A 21,773-nucleotide genomic window follows, 5' to 3' on the forward strand; every position below is an offset into this window, starting at 1 on the left:
TACTACTGCCACCCATCTTCCAAGAGGATGCTTTTATCTGACATCCTCCTTCTAACGCCGAAGTAGAAGACATAATGGGTTCCCACAGTCCCTTTGCCTTGCTGGTAAATCAACGTAAAAAGAAGATAAACATGAAATAAATTCTATGGCACTATTTCCTAGGCCTATAGCAAGAGGCACGTGACTAGGAAAAACCAAACTCCATCCTTCGAACAGAAAGAAATCTCACAACCAATAAATATTTTAAAAAATAAGAGAAAGAGAATGTAAAAAGTCCTTTTTAAAAAATTTTAAATAGTTAAACAATGAAGGTTGGAGGAAATAACTACATAATCCTGCTCAAATCACAAACAATGTCTTAAAAGAATTTCCCTAGAATGCTACAAAGGAGAATATACCTTTGGGACAGATCACAAGATGGAATGGATCTGCTGGTAATATAGGAGATTCTGCTGCACAAAGATCCAAAAAGGCATCCAACATAAAATAACAGAGCTTGCATAGATAAAATAAATATCAGAGACAATAAAAAAAGCTTAACTAGCATACTGAAGATAAAGAATACCTATAGCGCAATGTTAACTAGACATTTACCTTTGTCTACCCAAATAAGAATTGCTTGAATTAGAAGTTTCTTTTTGATTCATTTTTTCTTGTACTTTTAAAACATTTTTTTCCCATTTTTTTTTAGTGATTTATAAAAAATACAGTGCAAAATACAATGCAAAATATACAGGGACTATACAATATAAAAAATCCTACCTACACTATAGCGATTAAAATAAACTAAACATTAAAAAGGATAAAAAAATACATATTATTTTTAGATATAAGATTACATAAACAATTCATGTCATATCAATTTGGTATGAATAAGGGATTAATTCTATCCTTAAAGTTATAATCAAATCTAGACTATACAAAAACATATTGCTGCATTTTCTCATTTTTGGAATATAAAGATTTTTCAGAAAGAATAACAAATACATATTTTAAATCCATTCTTTAATGTCAGGATGATGTATTTCTTTTCATTTATTAGGATTATCCTCTTTGCTGAGCCAGAGGTTTGATAAAGCCAATAAAATTGGGAATTTTCATATCTTGGGAATATAACGTAACCCTGTAATGGCATTGTTCATTATTAAGTTCTTTCCAAAACTGCATTAACATATGCTATAACTTGAAACCAAAATGGAGCTATGGCCGGACAAGACTAAATCACAGGAGTTAAAGAAACCTTAAGACAAAAAAACTGATATCCTACCTTTTTTTAAAAAAAGAAAACATTCTTTGAGAGGTCCCAGTAAAACACAAAAACCTATTATCCATTTTTATGTCATGAGAAGCATATTTTATATTTCTTAAAATTTAGATCCAATGATTTCCCAAGACTGGATATCCTAATTCTTCATTCCCTATATATAACTAATGTATAAACTTCATCTAATTTTAATTGCATATAAAATTGAATTTTTCCTGTACTTGCTGTTTTGGTTTTCTGGAATTTCCAAGCTTAAATCTGGGGCTGAAGGAAGACAATCTTAGCTTTTCATTTTTCTCCACTTTAGCATATACATACTTTCTGTTCTACCTGAGATCTCTCCTAGTGCAAAAGACAAATGTTTTTTCATCTGGACAAGAAAGTGCTGGGTGGAATATTTTCCCAACCACATGACATACAGTATCTTGGGAACATTCTGCTTTTAAACTGAGGAGATAGGTATTGATCTGGTGGATTAGAAGCTTGGAGGAGCTACCCTCACAATCACTCTCTCAATGAACAAGTACATTTATACCTAAATTTGGAAGCTCCTTATTGTGAAACCTGAAGCACAACACTTGCCTTGAATCCTATATTTACCTTCTTGGGAGTGACTCCCATGAGTTTAGAACTTCGTTCTGAAAGACCCATATACAGAATACTACTATTGATGCATTTAAATCATCAATCAAACTGTCAATAAATGCTCATCAATAAATACTTTCAAGCACCTCTGAAAACAGTGGATTATTCATTCGTGATTGGTTCACATGAAAGGAACGATTATATCACTGTGGGATGAGATGTCTTAACTGCCTTTACCTTAGTGATGGATTCATGCAGGCTAAAGGAAGAATCCAGCTTTGTGGAGAGCGTTGAATATCCAGGGAAAACAGCTTCGGAAAGAAAGCTTTCTGTCTGTGTAACAGAGAGAGAGAGAAACCCTTAAGACTTCATATTGATTTCATTCTTCAGAAGCTTTATTGACTTTTGTCTAAGGTTTAAAGGATTTCAAATTCTTTTAAAGATTGTGCTGATGATTAGACTTCATTTCAGTGATCTAGTGTACTCATTTCAACACACGGGTTCAGAAACAATGAATCACAGTTTTCCTTTTTAAAACAAATAAACAAAACATTGTTGTAATGGCAACCATTTTCAAGTGCGCATGTCACTTGCTGAATCCATTTACTTATTCTTTTACCTAATGGAGAGAACAGCGTGTACTAATCATCCTAAAATTTGAGATTATATATGTCTGAACAGAGCTACAAAACATAGAAAGGTATTTGTGGTCCACTTTATATATATATATATATATATATATATATGTACATGCGCACACACACACACACACACATACATACACACACACACGCACACATAAGCAGGTTAGTATTTAGCACTGAGCTTTTCAATTAAGCATTGTGATTATTGACGCTTTATTTATATAGTTACGTACAATATTTGTTGTTTCAGTCAACCGACACGCTGAGTGATTTACAGTGAAAAAGAAATAAAGCTAACCACAATATACTAAAAAGTACAATTAGTAATGCAACAGCACAGGGGTCATGAACAATTAATCAAGGTCAAAAGCATGATAGAATAAGATGGTCTTAAGAGCTTTGTAAAATATAAGAGGAATGGGTGAAACATATCTCGGAGAGGTAATGTATTCCAGGGCACAGGATTACTACAGATACTCAGTTCATCTTACGTGATCACATTATACAATTTGTGCTCCTCAGGATTGTATGGTGGGCCTTCTCTGTAGCAGTGCCTGCCCTCTGGAACAAGGCTCCCCCCAAGATTCAGATGGCCCCTACTCTGCTGTTGTTTAGAAGAGCCATGAACACCTGGCTATTCACCCAGACCTTGGCAAGGGAGAGTAAGACCTCTCAATTCAACACACTGGCCATCTTTTATCTTTATTTTTTATGTTTTATTGATTTTATTGTAATTTCTTTTGGATTGTTGTGAGCCACCCAGAGTCATTGAGAGTCAGGTGGCATGCAAGATTAATAAATTATTATTAATAATAATTATGGATGGTCACACAGTCAGCCAGATGTTTAGACCAGATTTGGCATTTTTATCCACCTATTGCGCCCTTCCCAAGGACCTGAGATAGGCAGATGCTGTTGTTTGATGGTGTTAAAGGTTGTGTCACAAGATATAAGCTGTTCCAAGTAAAGTTGCCTTTTGCAATTGACATTATTGTTGCTGTTGTTGTTGTTATTCAATATAGTTTTTATACATGTGAGTAGACTTAAATATACCCATGAGGATAAACACAATGGGCAAAACAGGAAACCTGGATTGTAAGTGGTGCTTCTGCATCAGCTAGACGAACAGAAGTGTCTGCAGTGGGGGGCAAGGGGAGCAAATGGCGAAAGCAGTGATGTCATTGCAATGTAAGTTCCATCCTTTTGTACGTGCATCAAAAGCCTTCAATCCTGCCAATGCCTCTGATCATGAACCATGCTCCAAACTGGTTTGCAGTCACTTAGAAGCAGAAAGGGGAGATTTCTACTTGCAAGATATTTATAACAATCCTTAAAAGTTTATGGCCATCATTTGCTCCTTTGGGGCAAAACTCAGATGAAGTTACTGAGTTTATATTTATATCCAGTGATTTCAATTTGGTGACTGGCTAAGACTTATCACAAAGGAACCTTTTCTTAAAAACAAAACAAAAGAAAGCTTATGAAGCTCTGTAAAGAGCTGCACAGACTACAAGGTCACATAACCAATACATCATAACTGACAAAAGTTTTGCAAAAAGAACTAAATAGCAGATTCAGCCAGAAGGAAGAACATCACCATCAATATATATGGTGGTTGGTTTTTAGCAGTCATACCAGGAGCACTAAATAGAATTAATGCAGATCAGTTCAGCCAAATGCCTTAATATCCATCTATAAAGCCAACATAATACATATATTAATGCATACAAAGATCTTGGAAAGCTAGCTTAAGAGAGGTTTCATTGTTTTCTCTCATTAAAATTTTACATTTGCACTCATCTCCTTGATTTTACTCACCAGTAAACTTTAAGATTAAGACTTTTCCCAGCCATAATATATATTTTAGCTATCAAGCATTCTTGTTTATATGATCCTGTTGAAATGCTCAATATTAAGAATTAGATTGAAATTCCTTTTGAGTTTGCTTACATTTTCTGTCCCCCTTTTCCACATTATGGATAACTGCATGTATGTTTTTCGCATTCTAACAAAAAAAAATGAGGTATTAAACTAACTTCCTCATAAGGAAACAATATTCTAGTGACCACCTTCTGCAGCTTTTTTAGCTCAACAATATATTAAAATAAATAAATTTTTAAAAAAACAGTGACTGGATCTGAACACAACCTTCTGGATTTATGCAGATGGGGTATACAGTTTTATTATATTAGCAGTTTTATCTTTAGTTCATTTCCTAATGATCTCAGTGTGGAATCTGACCTTTTTATTGCTGCTATGTAACAGATCAATACTTTTTATTGCCCTAATGCCCAAACCCCATTCCCTCTTGATGAATATTGGTTTATATTTTGTTTATATTGAACAGAATTCCCCACTTTAACATCCCTCTGTACAATGTGAAAATCACAAATTTTCATTACTTACTGTGATCAGGAGAAGGAGAAGGAGAAGGAGGAGAAGAAGGAGCTATTGAGCTGGATTATAGTATGGTTGGGGAATGTTACTATATTCTACTGGGCTGCTGCTTATTGTTCTTCCCAAAGTAGTTTGTCCCTATGTAATAAGCACCTGTATTTGTGGAACACATTTCTAAAAGTCTCCTGACAAAAGTCAGCTGTCAGATGCTAAACTCCTTATATTCACATTTACTTGAGACCTGAATTTAGGGGATGATTAATGTCAAAATGATGATTAATTCAATCTTTACTTGCCAGAAAGCTCTTTACTTTGCTGTGAAGTGCAGAAATGAAAGCTTTGGGCTTTAAAAGTAATATTAATGCTGCCTGAAAATTTAACAGGATTGATTTGTCATGCCTGGCACCTCACAATGTTCCTGCTTGCTTCTGAGAACTTGGACTGTACCCTGGGGCTTTGATTGCTTTATATTTTGCTAGCTGAAAGAGACAGAAAAGCAAAAATCTTGAGGCATCTATCTCTTCCTTATAAAGAGCCTAGCTTGACTAAACATGTTTAGACAATTGTGACATTTCAAGAGAAATATACATTTAGCAAAGGTCTCTGTTGGCTTTCATCCTCCCCAAGTGTCATGCATAATGCAGGCTACTGCCCACCAAATTGGCTAGTTTAACATCAGTAGTCAATTATTTGACTTATGTTCTCAAAACTGAGTCAATTTCTGAGCACTTTCTTGATGTTTTCTGTTTGCTCTTCTCTATGATTCACACCACTGGGCTTTCTAAAAAAAGGTTGCTTATCTCATCAGAGTCAATCATTCAAAGTTCTAGGATTTTTGATGCATCTGAACACAGTTCTCAGCCTTTGCCTCTGAATGTCCTGGTATAGCAAAGTTGTGAACTGATAGTGTGCAATAGTGAGATTAAGCCACTTGCTCTCCATGTATACAATTAATACTTTCAGATAAAGCTCTGAAAATCTGTTGTGTGGCCAAGAAATGGAATATAGGGATGGGAATATGTAGGTGAAGAGGCAATAAAAGAGGACATAATTGTTTCTCAGTGGAAGGGAGTAAGTTTACCATCCTCACCATGCCTAATTCATGATACATAAGGACTATGCCCACTGAACACATTAACCACTTCAGGTAAAGACCTAATAGATGCATTTGTGAAACATGCTAAACAGGCTTTGTGTTAACCTTGGCTAGTTTTCTGTGTGGTCTATGATGTTCTAACAACACAGACTCTTTATGTTTGACAGATTCTGAAAACCCAGAAAATGGGTTAATTCAGTAACTAAGTTAAATGTTTTATAAAAAGCACATTCTTCAAGATTCTCAAGTAACTCAACCACTTCTCTCTAACAAAAAATCTATTTTTGTTTTTCAGTAAGTGGTAAATATCCCATGTTCATATTTACATACTGGGGACATTCAGTCTCTCTTGTTGGTGCTGAAGAAATTCACTTATCTGCTAAGTCCAGGATGAGGAATAACTTGTGACTGTCATCCAGAAGCTGAATGTGTGTTGTCTCTTGGGTGCTATATTTCCAGGGTGATCACTCCTTCAACCTCTTCCTTGCCCAACTAAGTGCTGCAACCATCTCCATAGAGACACCTTTGGGCCACCTCCTTATCCCATTGGAGTACATGGTAATTCTAGTAAACTCTAGAAAAATTGGAAACAAAAGAATACTTCCTGCATACACCCCAGCATTTCCAAAGGGTTTTTGAAAAAAGAAGATGGGAACTTTACAAAATAATAATAATAATAATAATAATAATAATAATAATAATAATAATAATAGTACCACCCTAGGAATAGCCCACATGGCCTCTTTGTGCATTAAGCAAAGCAAATAGAACATTTCTGCTGCCCTCCATGTTTCAGGGAAGATGGGGAGATCAAACATTAGCTAAACTTCCCTTATAACTCATGTTTGTTCTGCCTAGATTTTTTCTTTGGTGAAAATCCACACTACTTATAAGATTGTTATGACCAGCTTGCAGCAACCTGTCCTTTCTGGGGTTCTCTTAGATATGCCAAAATCCTCCTGTTATGTCTCAGAGACCTCATCTGAATTCACAGCTGGAGGGAATGATCAGAATAACAAAGTGATGAACCACGTTTATGAAAGGGCTCTGCACTGCATTTGTTCTGAGCAAAACAGATGCACACATTAGGTGTCATACAGATTTATAAAGGTGTGAAAACCAGTGCAAAACCTACAACTGCTATCTATTTAAAAAAGGTAAAGAACTAGGTAGACTCACATTCTGAAAACTCCAACGTTCCTTGGAAACATGAAGAAACATAATATATTTGAAAGCTTCCTAATTAATCATTATCAGAAGAATTAATGAGGTTATATATCCCTTACTATTATTCTTCCTCTGCAAGTCCTTTGTGCATGTGGTATGTGTGTAAGTAATATTTCAGGGAAAAGAATACTAATATAATTCATTATTAGAATAATACTGCATGTCTGAGAGATAAGTCATTGTAACTATTCATCTTTATTTCAAATGTTTGTCAAGACTTGGTAGGCTGAATTGATTCATTTATGAGAAAAATCAGAGATAAAATATTGCGGGGTGAGTCACAAATGCAGACAAATTGTCAGCACTGAATAGGTAAGAACCCATATAGAACTTGAACTTGCTTTTCAAAGACCTAATCACTAATTTGTTTCCAATACTTCCAATGTTTCCAATATTTATATCCTGCCCCAATCCTAATGGACTTTGGATAGGTAACAACCCAAATTAAAAAATATATATAATATGAAAAGCAAAAAGAAAAAGTCAGAATGTTGGAATGGGGATATTAATGTGTGACAGGCTCAAGCTTTACCCTTTACATGCATGTATGCAACACTGCAACACATGTGCAAAAAAGGCAAAGCTTGTGTTGTGACACCATGATGCATAGTAAGTCTTTCCCAACCCCCCAACCCCAACTGGTCCTTCACTCCAGATTCTTCTGGCTAAGATCCAAGTGAGCTGACACTCTGCTGGTTGAACCTACCCAACTCTTTCCTAGACAAGGATGATAGGGATGACAATGATAATGGTGATCTGAATTTCAATTGAACTCAGTGTGTTTGAACTTACTTAACACTATTCTCGGTCTGGTATTAGTATTGTATACTGTGGCCCTCTCTCCAGCGTGACGGAGCTTTAAGTTATGACCTTGTGTCCTTCCTTGCCTCAGCTGCTCTCCTTTTTTCTATGGCTCTTTAGTTGATACTGCTGTCTGCCAACATTTCTTAGACTCAGCCAACAGAAAGTGCTTTCAGTTATCAAAAGGGAAATTATTCCAAATTCAGATTCCATCAGAACCCTTTTACACCATCAGTTAAGATAGGCAAGATATACTAAGGAATAAGTTAAGTACAGGTAGGAAATAAATAAGAATGAATATGTAAATATAACCGATACTTTACAGGTCTATCTATTGTTTTATTGGCTCAATAAATGTATTAAACAAGCAGTGTAATTCATGTCTAAAACAAAATACAGTCATATGTAATAATTATATTTTAGTTGTGCATTGGACTTCTTTAGTGATCAAAGAATATAACAACTGAAATTTCTTAAGTATTCATATGGAAAAAATAGAATCCTACCTCTCATCTAAATCTGTCCAATACAGTAAAATGGTAATATGTGTTTGAAACTGATTTTTCAAATGGTCAAGGCAATTTTACTTGGAACAGCTTATATCCTGCGACAATACCTTTAACACCATCAAACAACAACATCTGCCCATCCCAGGTCCTTGGGAAGGACTCGATAGGTGGATAAAAATGCCAGATCATCTAAACATCTGGCTGATTGTGCGACCAACCATAATACTAATAAGGCATACATACAGACCCTGAAAGTTTTATATATGTAGTATGCCTATAGGGCAGTCTATATAATAGTCAGATTTTTTGATATCACTATTATGTCTACATTAATCTATTTGCAAAATATTCGTGTACAACTTATATTACGGGTTGTGTGGATACCCAATTGTTTTCTTTTGTTTTGAAGTAATTTTATTCAAGATAATTATAATAATAAAAACTAATACAAGCTTAAAGAAAAATAGAAAAATAGAAAGAGTAAAAGGTGCAAAGGGAAAAGAAAAAAAATAGGAAAGACCTAAAGAATGGAAAGAAAAAAAGAAAAGTAGGAATATAGTAAGGAAGAAGAAAAGAAATATATAAAGAAGTGACTTCCAACCTTCATCACAAGTATAAACAGTTTTAGTAACTTTTTGCCTCCTCTTAAATTACAACAAATGATCTCTTCTTCCCATATTCCATCTCTTACCTATAAACAAAAGCATTGTCATTTCAGTCCTGTTGGTTTATTTAATCAAGGTTAAAATAGATATGTTGCTATTTGTGGATAGCCCAATTGTTTCACCTTGCATCTTAGATCTTTAATGGGCTGAATGTGCAGCAAACTCTATATATTAAATTACATCCTCCTAATTATACCAGGCATTCCACAAAAGCTATGTCCATCAAGCATCTACAATGTCTTGAACCCAAATGAAAAAACATGTTCAGAAAAATAGTACAATGGTTGAAACAACTCACTGAACAACTGCATACTACTTGAACCCTTCCTTCAAGATTTGTTATAATTTAATCCCAAGCAACCATTTCTAGAGATAATGATACCAAGAGGTCATATTATTCATCCAGGCAATATAAACAATTGCAGAGCTATTACAGTGGAAATATTCAAACAAATGGATGTAGCATTCCCCAGATTCCTCTACTTGGGATTTTGGACAGGCAGAGAATGAAATTAATCTTCAGTTTCCCCCGTTCCAAAGCAGTTCTGTCTGCACCATTTAGTTAATGAGGGCCTCTTCAGTCTTAATGCATAATTTTGCTTTTGCAAGTCTTGAATATTTTCATAAGCACAGAACATTGGATGTTGAGTAATCAAGGAAAGGGTTTTGCTTGCAGAAAGTAGGCGTGAAGTGTCTTGTGGTGGCACAGTTCAATTTGTACAGTCTTTTTATTAAACTTTTCTACAGATTATTTGCCAACTTTCAGGGACCCTTTTAAAAACATTTCAAGAGTTAGTTAATAGCAGACTGGAAACTTGCCCAACACATGCTGACTATTTAATCTAGTTGATAAGTCAAGGGTTTCCTTTCCTACTCCTGGTTCCTAGACTGACATCTCTTGATCAGCTGACATTGATCAATGCTTCTCTCCCTTCAAGCCAAATGCCTGAAAATAAACTTCTGTCACCTAACAGCTGAAGTGAAACAGTGAAGGGCTGCAAGATAGATAGGAGCAAGTCCAAAGAATTCATTGACAGATGTCACAGCCCTGGAAGCAGAGCCACCCACTTTGCCTTGTTGATAAGGAACAGCTTCAGCATGAGGAGGGCCAAGAAAAGGATAGCAAGTTAGGCTAAGATTAATAAGCTGATACAAAAATGTTGTAGAAAAGGAAGACAAACTTTGCTAGGAGCTCCTTTTAACCTGAGTGATCCTGTAATGCTAATATTTTTCTTCAAAGAAAATTTCTGCTCAGTGGGCACAAAAAAGCCAGTGATGTATACACTGAGTTTAATATGTGAGCATGAAATATTCTCTAAAATCAAGATTCACATCATTTTGGGCCCTTCCTCATGCCTGCACTAAAATGGCACAAACGTAGACCAGCGTGGTTTGGTCTGCCCTCCTGATGGAATGATGGAATGGTAAAATTCCTGAGGTTAAAGCAGGGTAAGTCAAAGAAGCAAGAATTATATACATTTCACTAAGGTATCTTTAATGCTAGTCTGGAATAAAATCAGAATCTTGGAAACTGTAAGAGGAATTTTCCACCTCCATTTATAATGTGTTCATTAAGGCAGATTCCATCTGAATGCTTTGAAATGCTACCTCCCAAGTTTTTTGGCACCTGGGTTAAGTTGTTCATGAGATTGGGGGCCAACAGACCAGCCTCCTCTCTCATGATTGCTTATTTCTACTCTCCCTTTCATTCCTTTCCCAGCTTCCCTGCAATTTCTCACACTAACCCTTATTCCACTTCACTTCTGAAGTGAATTGCAGGGAAGCTGGGAAATCAAGGGAACAATGCTGTCCTTACAGTGTTAATGCAAGAGAAATTAAAGCAATCAGCTGGTGGATTTTCCTGACTTCATTTGCTCTCCCATCAAATGTCACCAGCCAGTGGCAAAAATATCCATCAGTTGCTGTCATTAATGTGGGATATGACTGGGCAGGATATGACTATTAACAGACAGCTAGTGTGGGGGGTTCAGCCATCTGTCAAAGCTTGTTCTAATGTAGTGCACATGTTTTGCCAAGGTGTATAAAAGCCTTTTGGACACAGGTTAGCTCTGTTCACAGAATACCACTATTTTGGAACAACACTACATCTGTACTTGGAAACATGCTAACCCTAACATGTTAACCCTCTTTCTTCAGGTGTCATGTTTATGGCAAGCAAAGAATCAATTCTCCACTCTCTCCTTCCTTCCTCCCACATTCTTCAGCCAAGACTGGGGTGGTGATGGCAGCTATCTGGACTCACCAACAGAGAAAATCATCATGAAGACCAGTGCCAAGCAACCAGAAATGAGAGGGGATGCTGGGACCATAGATATAATTGCTTTTTAAACAGTCACAGAAGAGAAAAAGAAGACAATGATCAAGGATATTAATAAATAATAATACAAAAACAGAAAATAATTGGGAAGGCAGGAAGATAAGGTGAGTTAATACATGTTGTGACATCATCATCTTCACTGAATGGTCATAGATTTTGTCCATTGCAAAACTTGTGTCAGAAGAGTGATAACACTATGTATCCAGCTAAAGACAAATGGGTTTTATGCTGCTGTACGCTGCTATATGTACAATATTTTGCTGAAACCTTCACACTTCCATTTGTTTACCTATAAAGTGCCTTTTAAAAAACTAACAGCAACCACTTTCTTCCTACTATTTTTTTCCTCCCAGAAATGCTTCAACTTTTGAGTCATGTTCACATACCATGATTAATTGGGTTTCTGAATTAACCAATTTTCTGGATTTGCAAAATACATTGAACCAGAAACTAACCTAACAGGCTGGTCCTGCAGAACACACTAAACTATTATCCAAGATACTAAATTATTATCCAGGATTAACACTAACTGAACTTGGGATGCTAAACGAGGATTGGTCGCAAAGCTTTTTTTTTTAACACCATCGTAACTTCAGTCATTAAACAAGGCAGTCAGTAAGTGAGGACTGCCCACAATCCTTTTCTGCCTGCCTAAAATAAAGAAGTATCTTATTTGTTTTCTTTTCTCGGTGATATCTTCCATGGTACTTAAAGAATTGCTGCTTCAGGTCTGCTGTGTCTCTTTTTTCTACCTGTCCATGCATTGAAACCTTACTATTAGGAAATTGAAATACTGCAAGTATGAAACACATTTAACACAGAAGTTCCATGAAGCCATGATTGCCTGAACAATCCATCATCAAAGCAGGCAGTAGTGCTGGTGGTGGGAGAATAGTTTCTTGAGGGAAGAGAGCAGCAGAATAACACAGTAGGTTGGAGAGAGCATCAGATGAATAGAGAACTTGATACTGGAATAGTGCAGGGATAAAATTTCAATATCAACCTTCCTTTAAATTTAAATATTATTTATTTATGCATTTATTTGTGGTTATCAATGTTTTCTTTTGCCAGATATGTTAAAAGCTACCAAGGTGATGCTGTGGCTTCCCTTTTGCACTGCCTGGAGGCTGTAGGAGCCTGGATGGGGGACAACAGGCTTCAACTGAACCCTGGTAAGATGGACTGGCTGTGGATATGGGGAGCCTCAAGATCTAGGAGCTTATTGTCTCTGGTTCTAGGTGGGGTTGCACTATCCCAGACAGACCCAGTGTATAATCTTGGGGTTCTCCTAGACTCATGACTCCTGTTCGAAGAGCAGGTGGCAGTCGTGGCTAAGAGGGCCTTTGGACAAATGTGTGTTGTGCATCATTTATGCCCCCTCCTGGATCAGGAGGTCCTCTGCGTGGTCACTCATGCCCTGGTCACCTCCCATTTGAATTACTGAAATGCACTCTACATGGGGCTACCCCTGAAGTATTCAGAAGCTACAGCTGGTGCAAAATGTAGCAGCATGGACAGTCTTGAATGCCCCTAGGGTGGTAAATTTAACACTTCTATTATGCGAGCTGCATTGTTTGCTGGTTTGCTTCCAGGTCCAGTTTAAGGTGTTAGTTATCACTTTTAAAGTCCTTCATGGCACAGGACCAGGTTATCTGAGGAGCCATCTTTCTCCCGTTATATCTGCCTGCCCCATTTGGTCTGGCAGAAGGGGCATGTTGCGGACCCCACCAGTCAAGGAATTTCAGCTGGTGGGGTCTAGGAAGAGGGCCTTTTCTGCCATGGTCCCCACCCAGTGGAACAGCTTGCCATCTGAGGTGCAGGCTGCCCCCACTCCTGGCCTTCTGAAAAGGTGTAAAAACATGGCTATGCCAGATTGCCTGGGGTCCTAATGGGAGCTTGCATTGCTGGAACTGCCTGGTGGGGTGATTGATACCGGCCCTCTCATCATCTCGAACTGTATACTGGCTTTTATAGAATTGTTACTTGTGATTTTAATTGGTGGATATTTATGTTTTTATTGTTTTTATTGTCTTGGCTTTTAATTGTAAGCCGCCCAGAGTCACCCTGTGGGGGAGATGGGTGGCATATAAATTTAATAATAAATAAATAACTGCATTGCAGATCTTCCTGATCAAGATTGTTTTAGGACCATCAATGGATTCCCTTGAGCACTGTTGGCTGCAGCTAATGCAATCCATGTTTCTGCTCTAAATTCCCATGTGTGGGTTAGAGTGCTCCTGGAAGGGAGGAGAAGACAGGGTAGTTATATAGATGCAGAATCATTGAGAGTCAGGTGGCCTACAGGTTTAAATAATAATAATGGTAATAATAATAAACATATTATCCATTTGTAATTGTACCAGGACCTTATCCATTAGCAGCTGTAATGTGTTAAACCCACTGTGTCTGTTGAGCCCTTTTGAAATAGCCTGAAACCTTTTGATGCATGTGTTTTGGGGGACCAACTCTGTAAATCACCTGGTGAACTTCATTTGATGGATTTAACATCTTTGCTGAGTCCACCTGCAACTCCTGCTGTCTCTTCCCTCTGAACTCTATTAACAAATCCCACAAGGCCATAAAATAAATCTTTACACAATAAAGCTTTAAAACTGCATGTATAGTACACTAATTCATCACTATATTTTCATTATTGTAACCTGTTTCAAAAGATGATCTTGGCTGAAAAATACACACCCTAAATTTAGGCAATAATGATAATTATTGACTGTTAACATTTTTATCCTGCCTTTCTTTCAGCATTTTAAGGTATGACACATGGGGGTTCCCTTTTATCTTATCTTCACAGCAACAACTCTGTGAAGTAGGTGAAGTTGAAAGGTAATGATTTTGCCAAAGTTATCCAGAGAGCTAGATCTTTCCATTCCCGCTCTAATACCTTTGTCACTACATCACATTGTATCTGATCAGAAGACCAGCCATCAGGTCTCACTCAGAAGACAATTTGCCTGAAGGCAAATTTTCAGTGCATATGAATGAAAACAAAAGTTCATGATGCATCCACAATGTCATACAAGCAAAACTACAAAAATGTGATGTAGTTTAAGAATATCAAGCTTGAACTAGAGCCGTCTCCAGCAATTATCCATAGCCTCTCCAAGGATATTCCAGTAATTTTTTGGATCCTGTCCATTGTCTTCTCTTTCTTCTTCCCCCAACCTTGCCAAATAGAATAATTTCTTCTATTCCATCAGATTATTTGTCCAGGCACTGGCAGGGAGGGGGGCAATGAGGGAAAATATGGTATGTGCATCACAATATCACAGTGATATCTCTGCCCCTTTTCTACTTGCACTGTGACATCATAACACATATTTCATCATTTTGCTGTGAATGTTTCTGATTGCATGTCCAAAATACATTATCTTCTTTTTGCTGAACATTATTTCAAGAGAACAGACAGCCTCTCTTTATTCCAGGACTCACTGATGGATTCTTCTTGCGTTCCATGATCCTCTTAGTAAGCATCTTCAGATCTATAATTCAAAGATGTCATTCTCTTCAGTATGCAACTTTCACAGGCATATAATCCCACTAGAAAGGCCACAGCTTTAACTATTCTTACCTTTGTAGTCACTGAAATGTCCTTATCTTTTGTGTTCTTGTCTAAGTTTGTCATTGTTTATTTCTCTGGGATTTATATCCACTTTACTTCTGTACCAAGGAAGGGCACTAATAAAATAAAATAGTATTCCAGAGAAAGAAGGATGTATGCCCTAAAATGATTGTTTATTCACCAATGCAAAAAAAGAGAAGAAAAAATATATATTTCTCTGACATTATACAAAAATAACTTCCATTGTTTTTCAAGCAGGTTCTTTGCCAGCCAACAAAAAGTCATCGCGAACTGCCCTAGAAAGCAAATATCAGTATCGCTAAGATCACCATCACTATTTCAGTCCGTGGCTAGCATAAGCCCTAGCAAAAACCAGACCCTTATGCCAAAGAACAGCATAAAACCACAATCCTGCTAAAGACCTGTCTTGCTACTTAGCAAGAGCATCAACTTGTGGCAGCAAAAGAAACTAATAAGGAAACGAATTAAGTAATATTTGAAAAGGGAGGGATAAGCATCCTTATTGATTTACTTAATAGATTATAAGAGCAACCTATTTTTATTGGAAATATAATACCTGAAAGTGTTCTGGTCAGCAGATGCTCAACCTAGATAGGCCTTCTATGCATTCTTTTGCTCTGTTTTTACTGCAAATGAATCATCTATCCACTCTGTCATTCTGTTCTTTGGGGAACTGGGGGTGGGTGGGGGTGGGGGGGTAGAGAAGAAAGCAGGCTTATTGATTGGCCTCTTTTCCTCTTCAGTTCTCATTCAAGTGCTACTGCTGTTACAAAATGTTTTCCTCAAATATTATATTGTGCACTGCATACTTGCTTTTTTCTTTCCATCTCCCACAAGATTTTATCCATTGTAACACAAGCTAGCTCAAGCCAATCAAACTAATGAAGCTACATTGATTTTATTGTGTAGTGATGACATCAAACTTTGAAACTCAGGAGTGAAGTGGCTGGTAATGATCAAATTAAGTGTTTGCTATCCCCAAGCATTATGAGCCAAGTGCAAACTGCTAATGAGCTTTCCACTCCTCTTGGTTACAATCACTTTCCTCCCTTCCCCAGAACTTATCTGATAGGAGCTGCAGTCGTGGAAAGATTCAGGAAAAGTTGATCTATGGAGCCTGTGACTCTCTCCTGAAACAGAGAGCAGCATCTAAGCATCAAGGGCCTCAGAATATGTATGCATTCATTTCTAAGATTGTAGTTTCCACTTTTAATTAACCTACTAATAAAGCCCTACTTGAAAAACTGCAAAGGTTTAAAAGAGAATCAGCATATTAAACTATAAAGCAGACACAGAGAATACAAGAATGCACATGAGATGACACAGCTGCCTGGGTTCCGATGAGATCATCATTCATCAAGGTTGCTAGGATTGTCACTTTCTTCATACTGCCATAGCACTAAGTATCATACCGGTACTGCATACTACAGCCTCTCCTTTCCCACCTTCCCAGCTCCACATCCTTTTGTTCATCTTCCCTTAAGAATGTCTCTCCTCCACCTCTGATTCATTCAAGTGTTCATTTAATGAAATGTTTTGTGAAATGAAAAAGTCATTGATGTTCCTCTCTCCCAACAGTGGGTTGCTTCTGATTAGACTTCGATTGAGCATCCAATTTCCAGTCTTAAAACAAATTCTCTCCTTCTCTTTTTAATTTGGGCACAATTTTCTGCTGCCCTAAGGTCTCTTGGCAGTAATTAATTGACATATGAATCAATTAAATTTGGCCTCCAGATTGGGGGGCGTGGGGAAGGACTGTCTTTGATTTATTTATGGCATGCGTCAAAATGTACTTCTGGCTCCTTTGTGCCATAATATCAATTATTTAATCCTTTCCCATAGAATTAGCTTCATCTTTTAGAAAAATTGAGCAAACCCTTTCATACACAATATATTTGCTGGTGCATTCATGGTATATCTCATAAAGTAGTATTCTTCATAGGTCCATTATATTCCAGAAAAAGAACTGATGGATATGTACAAGCAGAACACTAATTCCTATTTTTTAATCCACTGTTTTAATAACCTTTGGCTAATTATTTCCCTGTCTAACCTTTCCATTTATTAAACAGTAAGAGACTGAATAATGTATTGAGGTCCTGTAACAAGATAGCCCATAGAATAATAATGGTAAGAATATATAATATAAGAACTACTGAATGTATTGCTACTATTATAAATTATGCTTGTTAATCAGTTTTTTCTGTTTAACATGGGGAGAGATCACTAAAATCAAAGTAAAAAGAAAGTATTATGCTGAATTCTGAAGCTGGGTTTCCAGTATAACTGGGAAAACTTCTAAATTAGCTCATGGAGCTCTATTGGCTGAAAATATTGCTGGTCGTTGATTTGTTTATTCAAGGCTTTTCCACACTGCCAAATAAATCTGGCCAATCCACAAAGCTTTAATATCAACAAAATACAACCAAACAAACACACACTTGATCTGAGCCAAATGGCCAAGAGCAAATAAACTAAAAAACCACACAAAACCTCTAAACACAACACAGAAATTGTCATGAGACAATTTTGCATAAAATCAATCTAAAAACAACGCTAAAATGACTTGGAAAAAGCAATAATTTAGAAGTATTAAAATATACTGAAGTTGAATTTAAAAGTCCTGCCAATGCCTGGGAATGGCCTTATCTACCACTGAGAAAGACCATGATTTCCATGCTAGGCAAACCTCTCTGGGGAGGTAATTTACCCATTCAAGGTTCAACACTGAAAACGTACACATCCCTGGTAATATCAATCTCACCTTAGTTGAGGTATCTCAGAGTAGGTTGGAGTAGATATATGAAGATCTTAAAGTCTAGGAAATACGTACAGAGAAGACCACCGTTTAGGCAAGGAGGCTAAAAGCTGCTTAAGGCTTAAACGCTAAAAATCACTTTGATCCGGCTTTGGAAATGGACTGAAAACCAATCTAGATTATAAAGCACTAGCATAATGTGATCATATCTGCCACTGCTTCATTAGAAGAGTTTAAGAGACAACTATAAAATGAAATGAACTTGATCTCATTTCTAGTGATGCTCATGGTCTGTCTTCATACAATATCACTAGGTGGATCAGTTAAAGATCTAGAGGATGCATCCACAGAAGATGCTGAGTGGTTATCTTGGTTTTTGGTTGTTTTGGGGAATGGTGTTTTTTTGGAGGGGAGGGGACCTAGTGTATTTGTAATCCAGGGCCCTTTTGTTGCTTTATGGAACATGTATTGTGTGAGCCCAGTGGTAGATAAGGCCACAAAACAGGTCCTATAAGCCTTATTCAGGAGTTTGTCTTAACAGGTGAAGAGCAGAGGGCTTGGATACAGATCACTCCCTGTATAACTTTCCTTCAGACCACCCACCAAAGTGCATGGAAGCCAGAATCAGGTAGGTCGGCATCCATGCTTTTCTCTGGTCCTCTCTTGGAGCTTTTAGGGAAGTTACTTTGATACTCCCAGTGAATGGTGATGAGCAATTGTGAACATCTGTCATGATAGCTGTTATTCGGAAAATGAGCATAGCTGAAACATTTGAGGGGGGCTGTTTGATTTTTAAGTAGTGTTGAAAGCATACTCTTTCATAGAAAGAGAAAGGGAGCTGCTGCCAAATTCCTCATTTCTCCCCAGAAGGCACTGGCATAGCTTCGTGCCAAGAAATAGCACTTTGCTGCCTGGATGAAAAAGTGCCATAATGTGATCATATTACATTATGAAAAAGTGGACAGTAGTTGGCACATCTTTTAGACTGAATGAGGGAAGACATTTAATGTTAGACTCTTTCAGTGTGATTATCATAAGATCCCCTTTCGCTGAGGCTTTCCAGATAGGTAGAGCTACAATTCCCAAACATCTCCTACCTGCATGTCCACTCTCCACTGGTTGAATGCTGGGGGCTAGGAATTCAAGAGATACAGGGAAAAGCACCAGCTTAGCAAAGGCTGTGATAATGTTACAAATAATTGACCCACAAACAAACAAGTATAGCATTCTTATAAGAATATAACAATAAGCCAATTACAAGGACTTGTTTTGCGAAGAGAGATCTCTTTGGAGAAGACCCTGATGCTGGGAAAGATTGAAGGCAAAAGGAGAAGAGGACGGCAGAGGATGAGATGGTTAGATAGCATCACTGAAGCAATGGGCATAAAACTGAGGAAACTCAGGGAGGCAGTGAAGGCAGGAAGGCCTGGCGCAATATGGTTCATGGGGTCACGAAGAGTCGGACACGACTTAACGACTAAACAACAACAAGGACTTGTTTTCCTTTTCCTTTTTGGTTTTTTGTCTGTGTGTGTGTGTGTGTTTGGGGGGTTCCTTGCTAATCATATGCATTGACTGACCTTGTGAAATCACAGTGAAACAAAGCAGTGCAAAATAAAAGCACCAGAAGTTGGCAGACTCAAAAACACATGAAAACAGGTACATAATTGAGAGTTAATTTGATATAGTGGTTAATGGCACTGGACTAGAAGTTCTGCCTTAGGCATGGAAGCCAGCTGGGTGTCTTTGGGCCAGTCATTCTTTCTCAGCCCTAGCAAGAAGGCAATGGCCAACCACTTCCAAAAATGTTGCAATCACCAGGAGTCCAAAATGACTGGAAGGCACAAACAAAATGGCTATAATTACTTCTGTGCTATTTTCTCTACAAGGAAATAGAAATTCAGCAGGTATAAGATGAATTTGCAGTTCTTCATATAAGAAAAAGAAGAAGAATGCTTTTCTTCTTTTTTTTTTCTTTTCTTTTCTTTTCTTTTCTTTTCTCTTTTCTTCTTTTTTTTTTTTACTTTCTCACTTTATTATTGTTTCCAATTCAATGGAATGTTAAAAAGAAATATTTTGTACCTGTTGCAGCTTTAAGATTGTCTTCAAAGATAGCTCCATATAGAGTGCATTACAGCAGTCAAAGCAAGCACTGATTAGAGAAAAAGATTACCAGGGTAAAGTATGGCTGGGTGAATATTCAATTTGTTGAGTTGATTGAAAGACAATTAAGTTGAATATCTGAATGAAACTGACTCCCTGAATCATATCAGAAAATTGATTCAAATCTTCAGATCAAACACAGTGTTTCCACATTGATTCAAATGATTTTAGATGCTTCTTCATATGTGCATAATCAGCTTTTGATGAACCAATATGATTTGGAATCAAACTTCCAAGCCAATCCAATTGTCACTTGAAGCCATATTCCTAATGGAATACATACTTTGATCCAATATTGCATAGCTTTCACAAGGTGGGTAACACTAAGAATTCTTAAGGATTTTTTCAACAGTTTGTTATTCCTGGCCATAGAAATTCAGTTGAAAATATGTTTAATGTTCAATATCTTGCCTGATGTTTAGGTTGATATAATGTTTGGGAATGGGTTCTTGATTTTTCTGTCTCTTTTTTTAAATTTTAATTATTCCACCAAGCCTTATCCAGTTTGACATCACTGCCCTACTCCAATGTGGCTCCCAGCTGTCAATCCTATAGCGAAGTTGACTCTCTAGCACAAAAGTTTAATCACCTGTTGTCATTGCTGCAAAATTTCAAAGCAGATAATACAATTTCTGAGCTACGAACACCTTTTTGAAAAACAGGGTGGACTTTGATCTCCATGATCTTGAGAAATAGAACAAGTCTGAATAAATTGGAATATTGCATCAACAACACAAATAACATAATGCAGATGTATCAAACAGATATAGTTATGAAGTGATATTGCTAAGGGTATTGAAATGTTTTATTATTTCGAAGATCTTCATCTCACCCCTCCCATTGTTTGTGGTGCATACTGTGCCATAAAAACCATCAATAAAACAGCCCGATGCATAAAATAAGAAAACACGTCTTAAAATGATAGTAAATTGTGCAGGAGACACAATGGCCAGAAAGAAAAAAAAACTAGTAAATTTTTACAAAAGTTAATTCACTTTTTTTTTCCTTTTCATTTTCAATTATCTAGTTCCTCTTGGGAAAAAAATGTGAGCCTTCCATATTTAATGCAAAAACGCAGTGGCATGATGTAGTGTACTTTCCTAAGTTTGCTACACCCTTGCCAAGAGTACAATCCAGACTGATTTGATTACCAAGATTACTCTGATTCAAGGGCAGTCAATCACTGAATTCAACCTGCTGCTTCCTTCCCCATTACATAAAGAATGCCTGTGATTACAAAACACATTTAGTTAAAAACTCAGCTGATGCATTCATATAAACATGATTAACTAAGATTGATGGGTGCTACCTTTAGTTAGACTCTTGAGTCTTACTGGATTGTGCAAACCTAGCCTATTTAATTCAATGTCTGGCTTTAACATGTTGGGTGAATACAGCCTGTGAAACCTGCTATTCTCTTTCTGTTGTGGATATCGCAGCACCATCATTTGAAATGTGTTTCAACCCTGGATAAACAAACTGGGATTGCAGCTCCAGGAACTCTCTTGGATCTAAAGGACAGATTAAATCCATTCACTCTGCATATGACTGGGAAAAATCTGTTCCAGATTGCTCTGATGTGCCCCACATCTGACCTTTGTGCTGACTAAATACACAGCCTTAGTATAGAGGATATGTAAATAGGTCTGTATGAATGGCAAGAAGAGGTCTGGATCAGAGGCCTAGCATAATGGGGTGTATACACGCAGTATGAACCCAGCTAGTCTA

At 37.1% G+C, this 21,773-nt stretch overlaps 1 protein-coding gene across 2 annotated transcripts in view; it reads right to left on the minus strand.

The window, feature by feature from the left end:
* NAALADL2 (N-acetylated alpha-linked acidic dipeptidase like 2) overlaps positions 1-21,773 on the minus strand; it is a 774,686-nt gene that overhangs the window by 89,315 nt on the left and 663,598 nt on the right. For both annotated transcript variants that reach the window (XM_088131936.1, XM_088131935.1), the window contains one exon: positions 2,087-2,182. In XM_088131936.1, the coding sequence (XP_087988062.1) occupies positions 2,087-2,182 (96 nt within the window). The remainder of the gene's footprint in view (positions 1-2,086; positions 2,183-21,773) is intronic.

The sequence above is a fragment of the Python bivittatus genome, unplaced genomic scaffold (assembly GCF_059951505.1).
Source record: "Python bivittatus isolate LINGU-HERP-01145 unplaced genomic scaffold, Pbiv_v1 ctg000980_np1212, whole genome shotgun sequence".
Lineage (NCBI taxonomy): Eukaryota > Metazoa > Chordata > Lepidosauria > Squamata > Pythonidae > Python > Python bivittatus.